We start from the raw sequence: 21,142 nt of genomic DNA, 5'->3' as shown, positions 1-21,142 counted from the left end.
TACGCTTGGAAGAGGGTCTCGTCCGGCGACCGCCGAAGGAACAGAGGCTCTGGACTCCATCGCGGCAACCTCCGGACAAGGTGCGGCGGCCCGCCGGAGAAAGGCGGCGAATCCGAATTGCCCTAAATCTGCTCCAAGATTTACCATATTTTGAAGATTTTTTCCTTCTACAATGAGGATTGGCTTTCCCCTATAAATAAGACCTCAAGCTTCATCAAATTAGAGCTTCTTTTTGCAAAATAATTCACATAGATCAAAAGCTAGAGTACTTCAATTGCGCAAGGAGTTGGAGAAGGATTTCAAGAACATCAAGAACGACAAGGATTCAACCTTCGGGTTTTATTTCCTTTAGTTTATGTTCAAATTGTCTTCCCTTCTATATCTATGTATTTAGCTTATTCCATTATGTGTAACTAAACTCATAGGATTCTAGGGATGTGTTAGTAACGACTTTGGTTATACAATTCCAATTTTCTATCTAATATCCGTTTTGTTTTTACTTTGTTTCTTCCCTAAGTAATTCTGATGCTGCATGATTGAGTGACACAATCTTGTATGATTTAATACAACTTGCTTCATAACTGTGAGAGAGTTCTAGCGAGTTAGGTTCACTTAGTAGACGCTACAGTTAGCTTCCCTTAAAACGACACTGTTAATTGAGAGTAAGAACTTTTCAAGGGTCTTAGGAGCTTTTTGGAGTTACGTGTTAGGATTGACAACCCTAATCTTGTAATCAACGTTTGTATCGCATGAGCATAAGCTAGGCGACTCGTCCTATCAAAGTAATAATTGTGCTAGGGTATTGTAGTTTGGAATTTGTATAACCATAACTGTGAACGCACATCCCTGGAATTCCCTTATCTCTATATTTTATCTCCGTGTTTTATTTGCAATTAGTTGTTATTTGCTTTCAATTGTTTTCTGTTTTCAAAATTTCCCAAAACTTTGGTTTTCCAAATAATAATTGAGTTTTAGTAGAGGATAGACACTTTATATTTGCCTTCCCCGTGTTCGATATCCAGTACTGACCTTTAGTATACTATATATACTCTGTATACTTGCAGGTTTATTTAGTGCTAAAAAATAGTGCATCACTAAGGCACGCATAGAAGTGGTTGATCTTGTTGGTGTTATACCGGGGTTGACAATTAGGCAACAATTCATGGCATGTGGGTTCATACTGCACAAAGTGGTGTGTCTGGACTACTTTATGTCTCTGCCTGTTGCTGCAAAATAGGAGTATGTGATGATGGATGTTGAACTACTTAGAAAGCTTATCTATTTTGCTTTTTGGGTTGCCTGTAAGTTTAGCTCTTTTAAGCATGTTGATAAGGGTGTGAAGGGTGTGGTGGTTTTTGTAAAATGTTGGATTAATATTATACTCCCTCCGTCCGCGAATAGGAGTCCCGTTTTTTCATTTTAGTCTGTCCGCAAATAGGAGTCCCGTTTCACTTTTACCATAAATGGTAATAGGGTCCCACCTTCCATTAACTCATTTCACTCACATTTCATTTAACTAATATAAATAAGTGGGACCCCTATTCCACTAACTTTTTTCCATCCACTTTTTTTAACATATCTTAAAATCTGTGCCGCCCATAAATATGACTCCTATTGGCGGATGGAGGGATTAGTATATATAACATCTATGCTTTTGTGTAGCTCTCGTAAACATACAAAATTATTATACAAATATGATTGTTGCAAAACATAGAATAACATACTTCATATTGGTACTTACATTAATAACAACCAAAATACATTATATAGCACACGTCCAAAGTACATTAATAACATCCAAACTACATTAATAACATATATAGCACACATCCAAGCAATGTTAAAAACATATATAGCACATCCAAGCAACTAGCCAAAAAATAAAACATAGGTAGAGGATAGACTATAGAGAAGTAAAAGCATTGTCTTGCCTTACCTGAGATGCAGACCAAAACAATACAACAAGGTTTAGGGATCCAGATTCTCCCTCCACCCGATAGGACTGCAAGATGCACACGAGCTTGCTTGGGTGAATAATATGGCTTAGATGCAACCTCTAAGAGCTTCAATTGCAGGAGTCCGACGGCTTTGATTTCCATTTGGTCGTTCGGACCTACCGTGTATGAATGAACATCTTTTACATTGGTCTAACATCGATCACTATCATGATCAGAATCCACGAATACTTTGTGTCGTATTTTCTCCTTAGCTAGCCATACAGGGGAGTTCACTTCTTCACTCCAAGCTTGAAGCAGCGAGATTACTGGAGCATGTAAAGGAGCTTTATCACTTGAGTCCGGCAGAATGATTAAAGTTTGCTCATCTTCCCCAACCTTCGCTTGCTCATCGCCGAAAAGAGTTACAAGCTCTTGGTAGATGGGTTCTCCATTGGGGTAGTAAGCCTCAGCTAGCTAATTTTTTTGTGAGAATGAAAGCATTAGTCATGTCCTAACTTTTAAACCATTGAATGAATTATAGTGTTGCATACCTTAAAAATCTCTCGCCACACTTGGTGAGTGAAAGTAAGTTTTATAGATGCGTGTACTTTAAATATTAGTCAAGCTTCTCAGATCCAGAGAATCCGCTAGATCACAAGGTCTAGGAACTCAGAGAATACTCGAAATCCTCGATCGTTGGACACACAACCTATTTCTGTTTCAAAACCCTCAACCCAAGATACTAAAAACTAGTATAAGGAAGTAGGGATCGAATCCCACAGAGATGGAAGCGTAAGAAAGCATTTAAGAGAGTTTGGAAAAGGGTTGGCTGCTGCCACGCAATTTTGGGTTGAGAAAGTTACTGCTAGACTGAAAATGAAATTAACTACCAGCTAGATCTAGGAAACGAAAGACTCGCATACATGCATCATACCCATAACTTCGCAAACTCAACAGGATAGCAACAATGATTCCTCGACCTAGCAAACAAGTTACCTAATCTAGCTAAACAGAAAACAAATATGCGGTGGGGACCATTTCCCAAAATAGCAAAGGTACAAATGGAAAGCTGCAAATAACTAACTATGAATTCAAATAACATCCATCTTCATATCTTCAACCGATTCAAGCATAAACATGAATAAAACAGAGCAACAACCCAGATTAAAACTGAACACGACGACTCAAACGTCGAAAAACATGATTCACTATACAATACTTAGATCTACGATTGCTAGACGAAGTAAACTAAAAACAGTAACCAAAAGCCAACAACCATGCAGAATTCAACAGATCTAAACGTCGGATGCTTCATCCGCTCCGGATCCAAGCAGTCCTCAACATACCACAACAAATCTCATCTCCGATCACTCCAATCCAACCAAATTCCTCTGATCAACTACAATCCCAGCACAATTTAACTCCAACAAAATAGATCAAGCGTGAAAAGCATCCATAGCAAGTGAATTAGCGCCAAACTTAAAATTAACCATCAAAACTCAAAATCAAACACCATTATGACAGTAAATTGAAATTCCATAGATAGATAAGTAAGTTTCAACAAAATAACCAGCGCCGAGCTTCGAACAGTGAAGAATCGGAAGAATTCAGAACAGAAAAACATAACAAAAGTAGTAAATTATTTCTTCGCCCTTCGTAAGGACGGTGGAACACAACGATAACTCAAAAACGAACCCCGAACCCCATGAATTTCCGATTACCCCCAAGTGTGTGTAAGAAGTGTGTCAAAGTGAGCTAAGAGCAAAATGTGTATGATGATCCTCTCATGTGTGTTGCGTGCTCTGTATTTATAGATGTGGAGGTGATCTTCTAGAATCTTTGCTTGAATTCTCTTCTTTTCCCTCCATCTAGCGATCTCATCCGTCTAGCAATTTTTGTCCTTTTCTGCTCACTTTCTCGCCAAACTCCTTCACCATGCAATTATCTTCCTTCCTTCCTAGACCTGGCGATTTCTTCTACACATTTGGCTTAAAAACTGTGCTAAACCCAGAAATTCGTTGAATTTAACCCCATAACCAATGCATGAAATTAGCCTTATCGGTGAGTAGCTATCACAACATTTGACTAAGCTTACCAGAAAGTGTCATCGATTTCGATGACTTCCTTGAAACATTTATACCTGCTCCCAAGATGCAAAAACCTTTCATACAACTCAGCCCAAGTAACCCCACAACCAAATTCCTTTTGAATAGCTATTGTTTCCTCGTGTATGAAATGGTATAGTACAACTTTCTCTCCCCACTGCATTTCTTTCTTTTTCTGGAAAATTGGTTGGACGAGCAGCTCATACATTTTCGCGGTTCAATATTTCTTATAGAAAAACACACGTTGATGAGGTATGTTGAGAGCCATCTTAGGAATAATTGCAAGTCTGAAATGCTTCAACTCGTTGGCCACTTCTATTTAAAAGTGGATTAGCATGTCTATATATGTGACAACTCACATTTTTGGTATTAGAAATTAATGCTCAACACCGACCCACTTCAACTTTATGTTAATAGCTATAAATTGTGATGTGGCTTGGGGTAGTTGGCTGCAATTTGAAGTTACTCGATCAGAACAATAATTAATTCTTTGCAAAAATTGGGATACACAAACCCTTCTCATTAATTTCTTTATTGCTTTGGTTGTGGATGAAGGAATTGGCAACGGAAGGGTTGCAATCGGATTATCATAATTTAAAAATTATTAATCGAGCAAATAAATCACATAATAATAAGATCTATTTAGCAGATTATTTAGACAAAATCTATTCGCGTAATTCTCACATGTATCATGCTCATAGCTTGAATTAATCATGCTTTAAGAATATTGAAACCTAAAACATGCTTTTCTACGGAGCAAAAATAATACCTAATTAATTCTCCAAAGAATTGATGATGGCTAGCGACTTCTCCACGTGATGCTTTGAATACTAGACCACGGATCTTCTCTCTGGTTCCCGAACTGTACTCCAATATCAGTGTGGGCTGATCTCACTGGAATACTAGGACTTAAATGAAGAAGACAGAAATTCTACTCCTATGAGGAGAGGAAAAGTTCGAACCCTTCTCTATATGGGGGGGACAAAATTTTGCTATATAAAATTATGATTTCGGTCTCCTTTATTCTCCTATTTATATTAAGTTCATTTTGGGCCTAGACAGGGATCTATGGAAGGTTTTGGATATGGGCTTATCCAATTTACTTTTTACAAATTAAATTGAACCCACAATTTAATATAAGCTTTAATTGGAATATTACGAGTAGCCACTACAAAAGTAATATTGAACTCTCCCCATCCAAATCTGAAATTATAAGTAATCCGGGTTTCCGTTTTAACTTTCATTTCCCGCGCTTAAGATATAAATGTCCATTAATTAATTAATGTCTGCTATGGACTTAATTAATTAACTTCTTATTAATTCCAAGAGTGACTCAGCATGAAACGCTTACTTATTATTCATAGAGTGATCAAACTCCAACTAGCTAGGTTCCGAATAATAAAACCTTGTTTCACGCTCCTCTTGAGGACATTATCAAACGAGACTCACCTCGCGCATTATTCAATATAATAGCAATCCTAGCACCGCTAGATATTAATCACCACTACCCAATATATCAGGATTATTGGGTTAAGAAAAACCCGACCATTTGATAAGTCAAAGTAATGCATAATCAATACCGTATGCTCAATGCTAACCTACATTGATTAAGAAACAAATATTTATCAAGACCTCGCCTTTCAGTAGATAGCCCAAAGACAAGTCTTGTTGTTAGATCCGTTCAGTGCTATACCACACCAATGTCATCTTATTTCAGTAAGGCTTAGAAATATGCGGACTGACATTGCAATCTTTCACGATGGATAGTCTAATTCCATCTAGGTCGTGAAATTCTTCTTTTTCTTTGTTTAGAACTGACCGTGTTACCTTAAAGTGGACGTCGCCCACAACCGGTCTACTAAAACAAAGACTTAGACTTTGTTAAGTTAACTTATACATTTAAACATGTAACAACATTATGATAAAAATAATCTGTTTTATTCCTTGGAAAATAAAATAAGAGTTTTACAGTATTCAATCACTTGAAACGTGATTTCTAGTATACAAACTCTAACAATGAATGGAGAGCATTAAATATGATTTACTTTCTACTTGCAGTACCACCTTCATGCAACAATCGAGATCATTTGTGGGAGCTTGTTGCGATTTTCATTCCAGAGACCATCATCATCAAGATCATATCACCTGAGATGGCTTCTAGCTCATCCTCCCCTAACACCGAGTAAGTCATTTATGATTAGCCACGTTTTTGAATAATAATCACTTACATACAACCATGTCCTCATTTTTAGATATGAAACTTCAGCCTTTTGCAACATATTTTTCCCACAAACTGATAGTGATGTAATGGTACATTATTTCTTATAATATGTACCATATTATGTATTTATTCCAGTATTGTGCTTCATAATCTCCTTCGCAACGAATTGCACTTGATTGGTCAGCACGTTACGGTTACCTCCTCCCGAATAAATGTAAGTTGCAAGTCGAAGACAGTAGACGCTGTGATGTCGGCTTCGTTCGAAGCACACACTGTTATTATTTCAAGATTGGTTGTTCTATCTTCGTCAAGGAAAATTCCATCCAACATCGCGATTTCATGCGTTTTACCTACATTGGGGGAGGTGTTTTTAAGGTGACGAAGCGGCAAATGACGACACCTGCTTTAGGTCCACGCATATGGGCTGCATTTGGTACCCAAGATGATGATGGATTGGATATTGTACAAGTGCAAACAAGCCCAGATCCTAGCTTGGAAACAATTGTTCTACACGAGTTGTCGTCGTTCACGATTGCGTTGCTAAAATGTCAGTTCAACGTTGCTTAGTAATACCTATGAAAATTTTCTCAATGTCACATTTATTCCTCACTCTTATTAATTTTGAAAAATTCGAAATCAGAATCTCCCGAGTTGCTTTTGGAAGAAACATGTGCGCAACACTGATCCGGAATGTAATGCGATGCTATCAGTAGGGGGCAAGTCATAGGCAGTGCGAGTAATGAATCGGGAGATAGGGTGCACCTAAAAAAGGGATGGAAGAAATTCATTCGCGATAATCAACTTAGATTTGAGACTAGTTGCACATTCAGGAAGCAACATACATCCACTTTCGTGTGACCTTGAATGATGCGGTTGAGAACCTATCTGTGAGGCTCTAAAAAGTTGCCTAATATATGTTTTATTTATACATGTAATGTGTTTAATTCATGTTTTAACATAATGGTAGTGCCCTATTAATCATAGAACTTTTTACCTAAAAATATGTTTTTGTTGGAGAACCTATCTATGAGGCTTTCGATTATTGTAGTGACACATTTTTAGTTGAATTATTATCACTATAATTATTTATTTTTGGATATGATTTTGTCAAAGTAGGCCATCATACAAATTGCTATTCCCAATTTAATTCATCAGACGCATATGTTATAAGACATAGTGATAAGGCTCATTTCATGCATAGGTTATTGAGTAAATTTATGTACTTTCGGGGAGATAATTTGCAAAATTTGAGTTTAGGTGTGCAGGCAGCTGCTGATTCCAGTAGATCATGCTAGCTGGCCAAGTACATGCATGATGAGTAAAATTGGAGTGAAAATTGCTGAAAGCTGCCAGACTGACCAAGGAGAATCTTAACAGAAGAATGCAGAAGCAATGAGTAGGACAAAAGAAAGGAACTCGAAGACACCCTTATTTTAAGAAAACAAATGTCAAATCATGGGAGACATACCCTATGGATTTGGGCCTCAACCCTCCATATATAAAGGGGCCAATAGTGAAGAAAGAAGCAGCCGTTTTTGAAGCTCACTAGCTCTTTTAGTTCATTTTCAGATTCTTCAAGTTTTCCCAGCTCACCATCAAGAGTGCGTAGCCAAAAATCTACTCAACTCCAGTTCAAGTTCTCTACCTCCACACTTGGAAGGGGGGAGATCCTAGATCTGTGTTTTTCTAGTTGTAATCGTGGTTCCACCGCTCAAGGAGCGAAGATACAATTTAATTTCTATTTTGCAACCTTTTAGTTTTATTTTGCAAGTGTTTAGTACTTTGAATCTCTTAATTTCAGTATTTCGTAGTTCTATCGTATGTGGTTTTGGATTTTATTATTTGGAATTTGGATCTGATCTTGTTTCTGATGTTATGGAATTTTGTGTTGAAGTTTTTGTTGGATCACATAATGTTGAATTTGATTTATGTTTGTTGGATGCTTTTTCGCAGTTGGTAATTGTTAGGATTTCTTAGATCTAGCTTATTTAACGATTGATTTCGTAGATCCATGCTAGTTCGCATTTTGATTTCATAGATCTGATGTTCTTTGTTTTAGATATGCATGATCATGGTTTGCTTATGTTCGTTCGTCGTCTTGTTGACCAAGTAGCGTAGATCTGGAAGTTTGTAGTCTCGTTCGCGAATTGTTTTGAAGCATGCTCTGTTTTTTGTCAATGGTGTTTGCTTCTCTGTTTCACTCTGTTTTTAGTTTGATTACATGAAGAAGATGAAGTAGTGGGAGTTAGAATCAGATCTGGCTTTATGCTTTTTGTAAGTTTAGGAAAATTGGTCCCCACTTACTTTTTCGTATTGTCTGCCTATTTTAGGAAAATTTCCAGCATGGTCTAGTAGTTGCAAGTGCTCTACATAGTTTAATCTTAAATTTAAATATTTGTTTCAAGTTTAGTCGTCCATGCATGTGCCATACGTAGCCTGTCTAGTTGACTAGTTAGGTAGAGATCCCTGTTTTATCCGCCAAGTCAAGTAGATTCTTAACCCACTTAGTTTGTGTGGCACCAGCCAAAAACCCTCCCAAAATGTCCCGAACACATGCTTTTACGCTTCCATCCTTGTGGGATTCGATCCTTACTTCCCTATACTAATTAAGAGTATTTGTGGGTTAAGATTTTGAAAGTAGCCTCGGATTGCGCGTTTGACGATACGTAGATAGGTCTAGCGAATCTGCCTGATCAGTTGGGTCCAGTCAGTCTGCTTGACTAGTCTGCGATTATATTTTATATCATATTTTCAGCACGCGTCTCGAGCTAACGTTTCACATAGCATGAAATAACATAAAATATATTAGTAAAAAATAGATGGAACTTAGTCAAACAAAATACAAAATAATATAGTCTAGCAATTACAAATCCAAACAGAAAATATAGTAGTACAAAACAGATGGAACTTAGTCTAGCAAAATACAAAATAATACAAAAGTCTACTAACGGCAGTCATCAAAAGCAGGAATATATGCTACATTTTTGTGGATGCAAGTTACTACACAAGCCTACCAGTTACAAATCCAAACAACAATAGCACAATAGCCATGAAGGTCATAACAATTTGGACTTCGAAGTTGTTCCAGAATGGTTGGGTGGTGCTTATTCGGCTGCTCTGGCAAGGTTTAGTTCGCCAACACACTCCTCAACAAATGGTCGTCTTACTGTGGGTTTGTAGGACTGGCCCTTAAGGAATTTTGGCACCATGTGAGAAGGATGGTCCCTATGATAGTCATCACACCAAAGAAATGCACGATTTTGTTTTCCCTTGTTTAGACATTTGTAATAAAAACGACTAGCATGGTTAGCTGTCTTACCGGCGCAATGAACTGACATCTTACCACCATCGCAATGACATTCAGGGACCAACATCACGTCGTCATGCTCCAACATGTTCCTGCATATGGACAACAAAACCGGGTATCAGAAGGCTGTAAAAAACAAGCATATTAAATTGTACTTAATGAAATAAAACACACGCATAATTGTTCAAATAAAGTTGTCCCTTACGCGTCCGATACCTCGGCTTGTCCACATTAAGTACAAGCATACTGATATATGTCCCATCTAGGGCCCTAAGCAACCCTAGTAGATAAACATAAAAAGGTAAATGTCACATGGTACTAGTGCAAAAGGGGATGCCATGTGTAATGTTACCTTGAACCACTTCCATCGGGGGTCAACAGAATCGGTTGTTACTGGGTCAGGTTTCACCATAGCAAGAGCATTTAACTTTAAAATTGATCTCAACACACGATGAACATAATTAGACACTGTTTGCCTTGACCTCCAAAAACCAAACCTGATGATCCTATTTTTTTTATGGTGTGCTAAGATCCCTAAGAATATTGTTATTTGCTCCTCCACAAGCACATATCTCCCATCCTTCATGCCTTCCACTTGTTTCAGTAATTGGTAGAGCCTCCCGAATGTATTACGTTCCATTCGGAGGTTATCCAAACAATCAACATCAATAACTCCCACTAAACTTTGCATATACCTTACTTGTACTAGAATCTTATCTATTATAGTGAATGGCTTAACAGGCACTTCCCTTCAAGTGCGCACTCTCCGTAGAAGGGCGATGATACAAATTATCTCAAATCTGTAAAGGTGCAGGATGTCCTCTAACATTAAGGCCACTACTGTCTCAGTATGAGTCTCTATATTACTGAAGCTATAAATGAAAAACAACCTTAAAAACAACTCCATTTAAAGAAGTTTCTAAGCATATTTTTGTTACAAATGTGTTAAGTGAGTAAATAAAAATCTGTTGCATAACTATCAAAAATATATTGTCTATTTGTGTCGCTAGTTAATTCAGAACCAAAACAAATGTTTACCACAAATTTAGGAGGACTGCAATAGATATGTTTGTGTGTATGCAGTTTTTGGTGGAGATTGCAATGTCAACAATGAGAAGAAGAATTCATGTGGGTCAGAGTCTGCGGAAGAATGAGAAAAATAACAACAGCCTGAAATTGGTTTGCCTTTTTATTGGGTGTCATTGCAACGACACCCAACAAAACCCTATTCCCCAAGCTACAACGAAGTATAAATCGTTTCCCATAGCAACTTGAACTGCTCAAAACAAAAATCAAGAGAATAAAAGCAATATAATGAACTCCAACCTGAAATGCAAGTGATATTCACAATTGAAAGCTAGAGAGAAAATGAACTCAAAAATGACATATGTGGGAAGATTTGAGAAGCCACCCAAGGGTAAGAAATGGAATTTGCGTCCCTTTTCTCGGTCCAAGAATCGATTCAGATTACGTATCTAAAAAATCAGAAGAAAATAATCCATGCATTTATGGCTCAAATCTGCGGGCCTAGGCGGGCCAGAGTAAAAAAAAATGGGCTGATATGGTGGCCCAACTAAGGTATCATACAAATGAAAATAACAAGTTACCAATCTATTTCTTGGCTCCTATAGGCTAATGAAATTTAACAAGTTACTAATCTATTTCTTGGGTCCTATAGGCTATCAAACGACTCCTTAAATGTTTGAGAAACATCTAATAAATGCATAAGTAAATAGCCAAACACAATGCGTCCAAATTACTTCTTCTCGCATGGGGTGAAATTGGATTGTAGAGTCTGTTATAAGCAATTCTAATCGTACAACACGCTCGAAACATATTTTTCAGTATATCAATCCTAACAAAAACATCTGTGGGTACACCATGGTCGAATGTGTGTACATCTAAGAGAAGGATGAGAGAACTTGAAGGATATATTTTGTGGTAGTATTACTTATATCAAAGAACGACTTTCGGGCAAAGGTTAAACTGTTAAAACTTGCACTCACCGAGTGAGAAAACATCGTATGCTACTTCTTTGATTGTCGGCCAAATTGGTGTTCGTGCATATATAATTTAAATTAATTTGAATAGAAATGATTTTGTGGTATTTTAATTGTAATATGGAGTAATATAGTTAAATAAAACTACAAATAATATAAAACATTAATTTAATATTTATTTAAAATAAATTAAATTTTAATAAACAATTTGATACAAGCACTATATTTTTGGAAAAAAAAGAAGACTAGTACTATATACTTTTGGGAAAAAAAACTCCTATAAGTGTTCTACTTGGCGCTCCCATTTACTATTATTAACTATTATAATTAAGATGTTAATTATGATAATTAAATTTTAATTAGGTATTTAAGGGTTACTTAAATTCTATTCTAGTTGGCGTAGGAGGGTTTTCTTTCTCAAAGTATGGTAGGACCCTCTTTCTCTTTACTGGCGGCTAGGAAGGGCTAATTTCTCATATCACTGCTAAAAGTGAGGATGACTGTCAAAAAAGAGAGACATTTCGGGGAGATTACTCAACGCGGGCAAATGCCCAAAGCCCTAAAAGGGTATTTTCGGTACGAAACAGTGAAAAAGGACCAATTTTGAGATAAACGCTTAGTCCAGGGTTGTCTGGCGATATTTTTAAAGTCCAGGGTTGTCTGGCGAGATAAATGCATAGTTCAGGGACTATTTTTGTAGTTCACTCTTTAAAGTATTAGTTTTATAATAAATGTGAGTAGTAATGAGTTAGTGGAATATGGGATCCACTACCAAAAATAGAAAAAGTGAACTGTGCCAAGTATTCGGAGACGGACCGAAATGGCAAACTGTGTCAAGTATTCGGGGACGGAAGGAGTATTTCTTTTTTTATTGTCTAAGAAACGTATGAGTTTTGCACGAAAGAATACCTAGTTGTAATAAAATTTCAACCAAAAAATAAACGAATTACTCGCTTATACCATCTCATATTTCAGTAACAAATTTATAAAATTAACATCTAAACGTCAAAATCTAAATCCTAAAAAACCTCGTAATCCTTTTATCAAACTACATAAAATTGTATCTTTATATTTTTTTTTTTTGTATTCCTTTCTACTGCCTAGGACACGTATGAATATTGCACGCAAGAATACCTAGTTGTTATTACAATTTAAAATAAAAACTAAACTAATTACTCGCAGATACCAACTTAAAAATTAAGAACAAATTTATACAATTCACAGCTAAATGTCAAAATTTCAGTCCTTAAAAAGGACTAATAATATAAGATAAAGTGTATCTTTATTTCCTTTTAATTTTTCTATTCCATTTTTCCTTTCGTATTGCACGAAAAAATTCCTAATTGTTGTTTTGATTTATAAAAATTAAACTAATCATTGACAGCTAAATGTCGAAATCCCAATCTAAAAAAGGTTGATAGTCCTTTTATTAAAATATAGAGAAATAGTGCTACTATATACTTTTATTTTCTTTTTATTTTGTATTTTTTTTATGCATAGGACTCTCATATTTTAGCAACAATTTTATATCATTGACAGCTAAATGTCGAAATCAATCTGAAAAAGGGCTTATAGTGCTTTTATTAAGATATTTATCTTTATTTTCTTTTTAATTTTGTATTTTTAATGTATAGGACTCATATAGCATTGCACAAAAAACACCTCAGTTGTTATTACTCCATCTGTTCTATAAAATATGTTTCATTTTTTCTTCTAGTTTGTCCCACAAAAAATATAGCGAAGATCACCTAATACTCTTCCTACACCATCCTCTATTTCACCCCTCACAAACATAAAATATGATGGTGGACCATTATTTATGTTTGTGAAGGGTGGAGTAAGGGATGGTGTAGGAAGAGTATTAGGTGATTTCCACCGCTAAAAATATTACTTCCTCCGTTTCATAGTAATGGAGACATTTCTTTTCGGCATGGAGATTAAGAAAAATTGTGTTAGGTTAGTTAAATAAAGAGAGAATAAAATGAAAAATGAAAAATGAAAAAGATAAAGAGATAAAGAGAGAAAGAAAGTAAAAGAGAGTAAAGTAGGTATGAAAAATGGAAAATGAGACCGAATGAGTACGATTTAAAACATACTAATAATAAACTAATTACTGATACATTTATAACTACTTTAGTTTTAATAAAGAAAATTATGAAAAACGTAAATTGAACAACATCAATAGTTTCTCTCTCTGCATTCAGTCTTCCGATCCAGAGAGAGAGACTCCATCATCAGCCATTAACGGCAAAATCTAGAGAGACACAGAGAGGGAGGGAGATGTGACGGGAATTGATTACTTGCTTTACTGTGATGATTTAGTTTATGCATTGCTCACATTTACGTCAATTCATTTATTTCATTCGTTTATTTGCTTAATCTATAGACACGGAAATCGGGAAAGCAATCGGGAACCCTAGGGCTAGTGGGATTGGGCGGGATTTTGTTGGATAATTTCAATGTTGATGAGTTCACAGCTGGAAGGAAAATCGAGATCGCTGAATTGCCCCGGTGGCGGATCTGATGGTGGATAGCGTTTTGTTGATTTCGAAGAATTGTTTGGACCTTGTTCCTTTGAAGAATATTAGGATTGATTGCATCGGCGGCGGTGCTGGTGGCTGTGTGTGGGGCAATTGGTTGAATTTTGGAAGGTTAGAAGGGGGAATAGGAAGCTACTGGTGGAGAGGGCCGGCGGTGCAGGAATATGCAGCTGCACTTCTCACCTAGCATGAGAAGTATAACGATATCGTCTAGCAACGCTGGAGGAAATGGAAATGGAAGTGGAGATTTGATGAAGATCAAGGTCGCAGCTCGCCACATTTCGTACCGAACGCTGTTCCACAGCATTCTAATTCTTGCGTTTTTGTTGCCATTTGTGTTCATTCTAACTGCTCTTGTCACCCTTGAAGGTGTCAACAAGTGTTCCTCAATTGGTGCGTTGTGAGATTGTCCTACTCCTTGGTTTAATTATTGATTTTGTTTACTTTAGATATTTATGCAATGGTATCAATGTGTTTTTAGCTACTAAAGTTGTGTGCATTGACGTGAGACCTGAATTATGATTCTCCTCTTTATGGTAGGTACTTTATTATTGTTGTGTAAAACAAGATTTATCATGTCAATGCATTCATGTGGATGCTCAAGCATTCTGCATCTATATGCTGTTCTTGTTCAGTTATGTTTTGCTGTGGCTGCTTGTATAAAGCATTTTCTTTCTGTATTAGATTTTGATAATATTAACATAATCTACTAAAAATATGTTTTTCATCCACTATTGCAATTAGCCCCTTTATGCTTCTCTACAAATTTGATCTAGAGATAATTTGGTAATTTTCAGCAACCTGATCTTCAACTTCACACTTCCTACTAGCATGTAGCCCCTAGGGGGATGTTTACTTTTTGAGGATTAGCCTAAATAGATAACAATAGTATAGTGTAGTGCCTTGTTTAATTTGAAGGATTGGAGTTTTGGGTTATCCCTATACCCATCACCATGACAACTCCTATTGCTTGAGCTAATTTTGCTTGATTCTTATCCCATTGAAAATGTGGGATCGGAAATCCTAGTATTTAGCATAAAATTAGTCAATCCTCTATCTTATAAATCATGAAAAGTAAACACCCCCCTTGATGCTTAAGAAGAATCATGATGGATTAGCCCCATATTGGATGTCGCTTGACCCTACTTAAAGTCATTTATATACAGCCCAACATGTAGATAATTCCATCAAAACTGTTCTTGCTTTTCCGTTTGTGATTATGGACAGATGTCATTGATTTCATTTAGGCATTTTAATGTGAAGCTGTGGTTTTTCATTTTTACTCCAAAAGCCTGCATATGTGCTCTAAATTTGTTTTTCTATTTCTTTCAGATTGTTTAGGACGTCGGTTAGGACCAAAGCTTCTCGGTAGATCCAATGATTCTGGGGTAAACTTATCTTATAATTTGTATATTCATTTGATTATTTTATCATGCAATTATCTAGATGATGGCTTGTATCCATTATCAATCATAAAAAATAAGCTAAAGCTGTGTCATTGTTATAATGACAGAGGATGGTGAAGGACTTTGTTAAGATTTTGAATCAAGTAAACTCTGAGAAAGTCCCTGACACTTTGAAGATCCCAGAGACTTATAATCAGCTCCTTTCTGAAATGAAAAACAACAAGTATAGTTCAAAGGACTTTGCCCTGATTCTGAAAGGAATGGTATGCATTTGCATGTCTCATTTTTTTCACAGTTTCATGGAGTACTATTTGTGGTTAGCAAATGATATATGGTGAAGTTTGTTCCTAAACCACTTTACATGTTCTACTTTTACCATGTGTTTTATTCTTGAGATGTTATAGTTTCTGTGCTCCACTATCAGCTTTAGTTCTTTGGATTTTCTCCAAGTGAATTTTGTTTCAAACCTTTGTTTAAAATAAATAAACTGTCTTTTCTCCTTACAGGTGGAGAGATCTGAAAGAGAAATAAGGCAATCCAGATTTGCCGAGCTTATGAATAAACATTTTGCAGCTAGCGCCATCCCCAAGAGCATACATTGCCTTTCATTGAGGCTGACTGATGAGTATTCTTCCAATGCTCATGCACGCAGGCAATTACCTGCTCCTGAGTTACTTCCTTTGCTCTCTGACAACTCCTATCATCACTTTGTGTTATCCACAGACAACATTCTTGCTGCCGCAGTTGTTGTCACATCTGCTGTGCAGACTTCTGCTCACCCTGAAAAGATAGTTTTCCATGTCATAACTGACAAGAAAACCTATGCTGGCATGCATTCGTGGTTTGCCCTGCATCCTTTGCCTCCTGCTATAGTTGAAGTAAAAGGTGTGCATCACTTTGATTGGCTAACACGAGAGAATGTTCCAGTTCTTGAAGCTGTGGAAAATCACTATGGTATTAGGAATTATTATCATGGGAATCACATTGCCGGAGCTAATCTTAGTGATACGACCCCACGAACATTTGCCTCCAAATTACAGGCTAGAAGTCCAAAGTATATCTCATTGCTTAACCATCTCCGTATATATCTCCCAGAGGTAATTGTTTGCTATTAAGCATACAGATTGTACATATTGTGTGGTTTATACTTATACATGTTTTCATTGTCAGCACATATCATCTTATGTGTCTAAATATATGTGATTCTGGGTGACACATTAGAACTGGAACACCCTGAATTGGCCCAAGGTGAGGTTAAAACTTCATCCTGTTTGAGACAATTGTGACGGTTAATCTTGTTCCTTTGCTTTGAAATAGGCATTACTTCACTTGTTGCCTATTTCATTTCAAATAATCTTCGTCTGCTTATGTTTTAATCGAATTAAGATGAAAAGTGTACTGTCATTGTTCTCTTTATCTTGATCATTCAGGTTCTTGATTAATAGAATTATTTCATCCAGTGAGATAGTTTAAGGGATCCATTGCTTTAGTAGATGCCATGTCAAATAGTTGGAGAATGGCATTTGTTTTGCCTAAATGATCATGCATTTTTCTGGGATGTCAGAGATGAGCCTTTCTCACTTTGGCAGTTTATACCTTATATTATGGATGAGATTTTAAAGTTGGTTTCAGCACTCTTTCTGAAGAATATTTTCTTTTCTTTCTGAAAGATCTTTAAATTAACAAATAGAATGATATTTTATATGTTTTGCAGCTATTCCCAAACCTTGATAAAGTGGTTTTCCTGGATGATGATGTTGTAATTCAACATGATCTGTCTCCTCTCTGGGAAATTGACCTTGATGGAAAAGTTAACGGAGCTGTTGAAACTTGTAAAGGTGAAGATGAGTGGGTTATGTCTAAACGAGTCAGGAACTATTTCAACTTTTCTCATCCACTTATAGCAACGAACTTGAATCCGGATGATTGTGCATGGGCATATGGAATGAATGTTTTTGACTTGCATCAATGGAGAAAGACAAATATTAGAGATACTTATCACTCCTGGCTTAAAGAGGTACACTAAAATTACAATCCAGTTTAAGTCATTGCTCGTATTATCTATTTTTCGGCTTAATGTGATTAATCAAAGAGGATTTCTTTTGCAAGCAAGGTCCAAGTCTTTATTTTAGCTGCTAGGGCACCATATTTGTAATTACCTGCATAAAACCTTAAATCTCTCACATATGGAAGCCATGTTCTTGTATATACATATCTATCTTCCCTATGGTTGGACACTTCCCATCTTCGAAGAAGATAAAATTGGGTTGTTTGTTTATCCATGTATCTTTGTTCTTGTTATGGTGCTCCATGCAGTCCTTATTGTTGCCCTGATGAGCATATTTCCCATTATCTTATTATCTCCAGGCTGCGTGTTTGCCTCAGTAATCATATTAATACATATGCCATTACGTAAAATTCTTCTGATTTTATCCTCTTCGAACTCTACCTACCCACCCCTTTTGTGGCCCATCCACCTTCAACCCCCATTCAGAGCCTTTTTTCCGCTACAATACCATTCTTAGGTAATTATTGATGCAAATAAACATGCATCTATTCATCACTGTTTCTGAAGTTTAATCTGACTACTTGGTGAGGTAAACAAGCGCTTTGTGGCAGCAGCCAATGGTAATAACATAATTAAGGTCATCCACTCTTGTTTGTTACAACTACGACAGATGCTGATGATTGAAGGATACCAGTCTAATATATTTCACATATTGATCTTAAATTTTAAAAATTTAGATTAAATATATGCAAAAAATGAATAAATATTAGAAACTAAAATAAAATAAAATAAAATGCACCGAGTCTGCTGGAGATGGTTAATAGGTTAATCATTTATGTCACCTGAGAGAAGGAGCTAGTTATGTGTATGCGAGGATTTTAATTTTGTAGAGTGCTGTGACTGTCTTATGATGGGCACTCATTATCAGCATTTTAGATGAAAAATCATTTTGAATTTCTGTATTGCTATAGGGTGATGAGTTTGCTATTATCAGCATTTTAGATGAAAATAATTTAAATTTTCTATTTGTCTATTAGGTGATGAGTTTCTGGATTATACTCTTCTAATGTGGGTGGTGTCTATTGCAGAATCTGAAGTCAAATCTCACCCTATGGAAACTTGGAACTCTACCCCCAGCTTTGATTGCTTTTAGGGGTCATGTTCATCCAATTGATCCTTCCTGGCACATGCTTGGGTTGGGCTATCAGAACAAGACGAATATCGAAAATGTGAAAAAGGCAGCTGTGATCCACTACAATGGCCAGTCAAAACCTTGGTTGGAGATTGGATTTGAGCATCTCCGACCATTCTGGACAAAATACGTAAACTACACTAGTGATTTTATAAGGAACTGCCACATCTTGGAGTAGTAATGACATCAGACATGCACCAGGAAATTATGAAACAAAAGACGGAGGGAGGCATTATGGATTACACACTCAGAGTGTTTTGGCAGGTAATATTTTATCAATTCTTGATTAAGTGAGAAAATGGGGATTTTGGTGAATCTCAGAACACACTCACAATGTGGCCAGATATGAAACCTGTGTTTTGTTTGATTCGCTCCAATCCTCGAAGAAGAGGGCTTGTATTGCAATCGAGGCATGAGATTCATTCTACCAGTATGTAAAGTAGCATTCATTCATCTATTTTTGGTTGGATAAAGGACATGATATATTATTTTTGCATCTTCATAATGAGGTGTGACCCGTGTTTTAGATATTAGAAGGGAATAATGGTAAATGCGCTAGTCCATTACATGAAAGGACAGAGCTAAGATACATCAAATCTGTTCCTACTATCGCCCCAATAGACTTGAAGACGACACTTTCCTCTTGTTTCAGTTTCGATTTTTCTGTTCAGATTTTTGCTGCAATTCTCCCTTTATTTCCATTTTGGCTGATATATGTAGTATCTTTTGGGTAGATTTGGAAGTTGTTACTGGGACCTGGTTGAGTTAGAGAGAATAGGCTTTTAAAAGTCATGAATTTCTTTGTATGAACTATGAACCTGTCCACACATTTGAGATGTGCAGATTATTCTTTCTACAAATTAAATTGTTATGTGTTTTTTGTTCTGTGCTATGCTTATTGGTCCTGTATTTTCTTACAAGAAATGGGAGATTTTATTTTATCGAAGATTTGTGCTTTTATCAAAGTTCTTGCTATAGTGTTCTTTATTAAGAATTTGATTGATATGATTCGTAGTTATCTGAGATTAGCATTATTATTTGGTGCGCTCTTTGCACTTTGTTTAGAAGATCATGCTCTGTATAGTGGTTAGGTTAATTAGTTGATATTTTTCTTCAGTACTTTTCTATGATCAAAACTAGATGGCGCGCATCTGATCTGGGAACTGGTAGTAGTTCCAATGTTTTTCTATTGATTTATAATTAAGTACTTATAGTCATTTTATCTTGTTGCAAATTATATTTACTTGCTAAAACAATATAATAACATCTCTAAACTTTTTGTATGAGTTTTGGATCTGACATCTAGATATCCATTTATTAAGTTCCAAATGCAGCAATTAATATACTCCCTCGGTCCACTAATACACGTTTCATTTTGCCATTTTAGTTCGTCCACCAATAAATATTCATTTTTTTTATTACTCTGGGTGATGGCCTTACATTTCATTAACTTTATCCTATTCACATTTTATTATAAATCTAATACTCCCTCCATCCCACGTTACTTGAGGCGTTTCTTTTCAACATGAGATTTATGAAAGTTATGTTTAGTGAGTTTAAATAGAGTAAAATAAAGTACAGGAGAAAATAAAATAATTAAAAAAAAAAGAATAAAGTAGGTGTGGTTAAATGTTTTGTTTTTAACCAAAAAGAAAATTGACTCTATTAACTTGGGACAGTCCAAAATGGAATACGACTCAAGTAACTTGGGACAGGGAGTATATAAAAGTAGAATCCGAAAGTTTCCTTACCTAAGGAAATGGACGACGTCGGTGTGGTATAGCACTGAAATGATCAAACAGTCAGATAAGTCTTTCTTGGCTATTTACCGAAAGAAGAGGCCTCGGTGATTGTTATTTCTTAATTATGGTTGACATAACATTGAGCATACGATATTAATTGAAAACTAATTTGACCTATCAAATGGTGAGGGTATTTCGTTACCCAAGAATCCTGATAGATCAGGTTGTGATCATTAAGTGTAAGTGGTGCTATTGTTATTACAATAAATCGTGTGCTGGGAGAGACCAGTCTGATAATATCCTCAAGAAGTGTTTGGAAAAAAGGTTTTATTATTCAGGTAGCTAGTCAGTTGGAATTTATTACGTGAATAATATATAATGTTTTTGAACTAGACCACTCTTGAAAAAATAAATTAATTAATAAAAGTTAGATGACAGACTTATATTAATTAATGAATATTTATATCTTTAATTTCGGTTTGGACGGACAGTCAATATTATATCTTTAGTGGATGATAAGAAATATTTAAGTTTGGGCTTGAATTAGATTACTTTTAATTTAGTTAGTGAAAACCTGAACTGTGGCCAAATCCAATCCTCCACAGATCCCTAGTGTGGCCCAAAATTCTAATATCTTGTCCCATATCGACTTGATAACGTTCCTAGCTCACCTATAAAAATATG

General features: G+C 36.0%; 1 protein-coding gene across 3 annotated transcripts; it reads left to right on the top strand.

Moving 5' to 3' along the window:
- The first annotated feature begins 13,745 nt into the window (after nt 1-13,745).
- LOC125222980 (probable galacturonosyltransferase 14) lies at nt 13,746-19,601 on the top strand. Of its 3 annotated transcripts, none has more exons than XR_007176636.1 (7): nt 13,746-14,503; nt 15,443-15,498; nt 15,624-15,779; nt 16,023-16,613; nt 17,231-17,533; nt 18,613-18,980; nt 19,060-19,601. XR_007176636.1 is itself a non-coding variant. In XM_048125908.1 (7 exons), the coding sequence occupies exons 4-7, from the start codon at nt 15,627-15,629 to the stop codon at nt 18,892-18,894; spliced, it is 1,329 nt and encodes a 442-aa protein (XP_047981865.1). In that variant the 5' UTR covers nt 14,272-14,373; nt 14,480-14,503; nt 15,443-15,498; nt 15,624-15,626; the 3' UTR covers nt 18,895-19,601. The 3 variants fall into 3 exon arrangements, 2 of the variants coding, with proteins under 2 accessions (XP_047981863.1, XP_047981865.1); XM_048125908.1 differs by having other exon boundaries at nt 14,272-14,373; nt 14,480-14,503; nt 18,613-19,601; XM_048125906.1 differs by having other exon boundaries at nt 18,613-19,601.
- Nucleotides 19,602-21,142: the final 1,541 nt, after the last annotated feature.

This window comes from Salvia hispanica, chromosome 4 (assembly GCF_023119035.1).
Source record: "Salvia hispanica cultivar TCC Black 2014 chromosome 4, UniMelb_Shisp_WGS_1.0, whole genome shotgun sequence".
NCBI classification, from domain to species: domain Eukaryota; kingdom Viridiplantae; phylum Streptophyta; class Magnoliopsida; order Lamiales; family Lamiaceae; genus Salvia; species Salvia hispanica.
Note: the sequence above shows the minus strand (reverse complement) of the source record. Positions and strands in the feature narration are given on the sequence as shown.

Excerpts from the sequence above, each read along its gene's own strand:
- LOC125222980 (XM_048125906.1), top strand. The coding sequence starts at position 14,275 with ATGCAGCTGCACTTCTCACCTAGCATGAGAAGTATAACGATATCGTCT. Across the intron at positions 14,504-15,442 it reads CAACAAGTGTTCCTCAATTG|ATTGTTTAGGACGTCGGTTA; the intron begins GTGCGTTGTGAG and ends TATTTCTTTCAG. Across the intron at positions 15,499-15,623 it reads GTAGATCCAATGATTCTGGG|AGGATGGTGAAGGACTTTGT; the intron begins GTAAACTTATCT and ends TTATAATGACAG.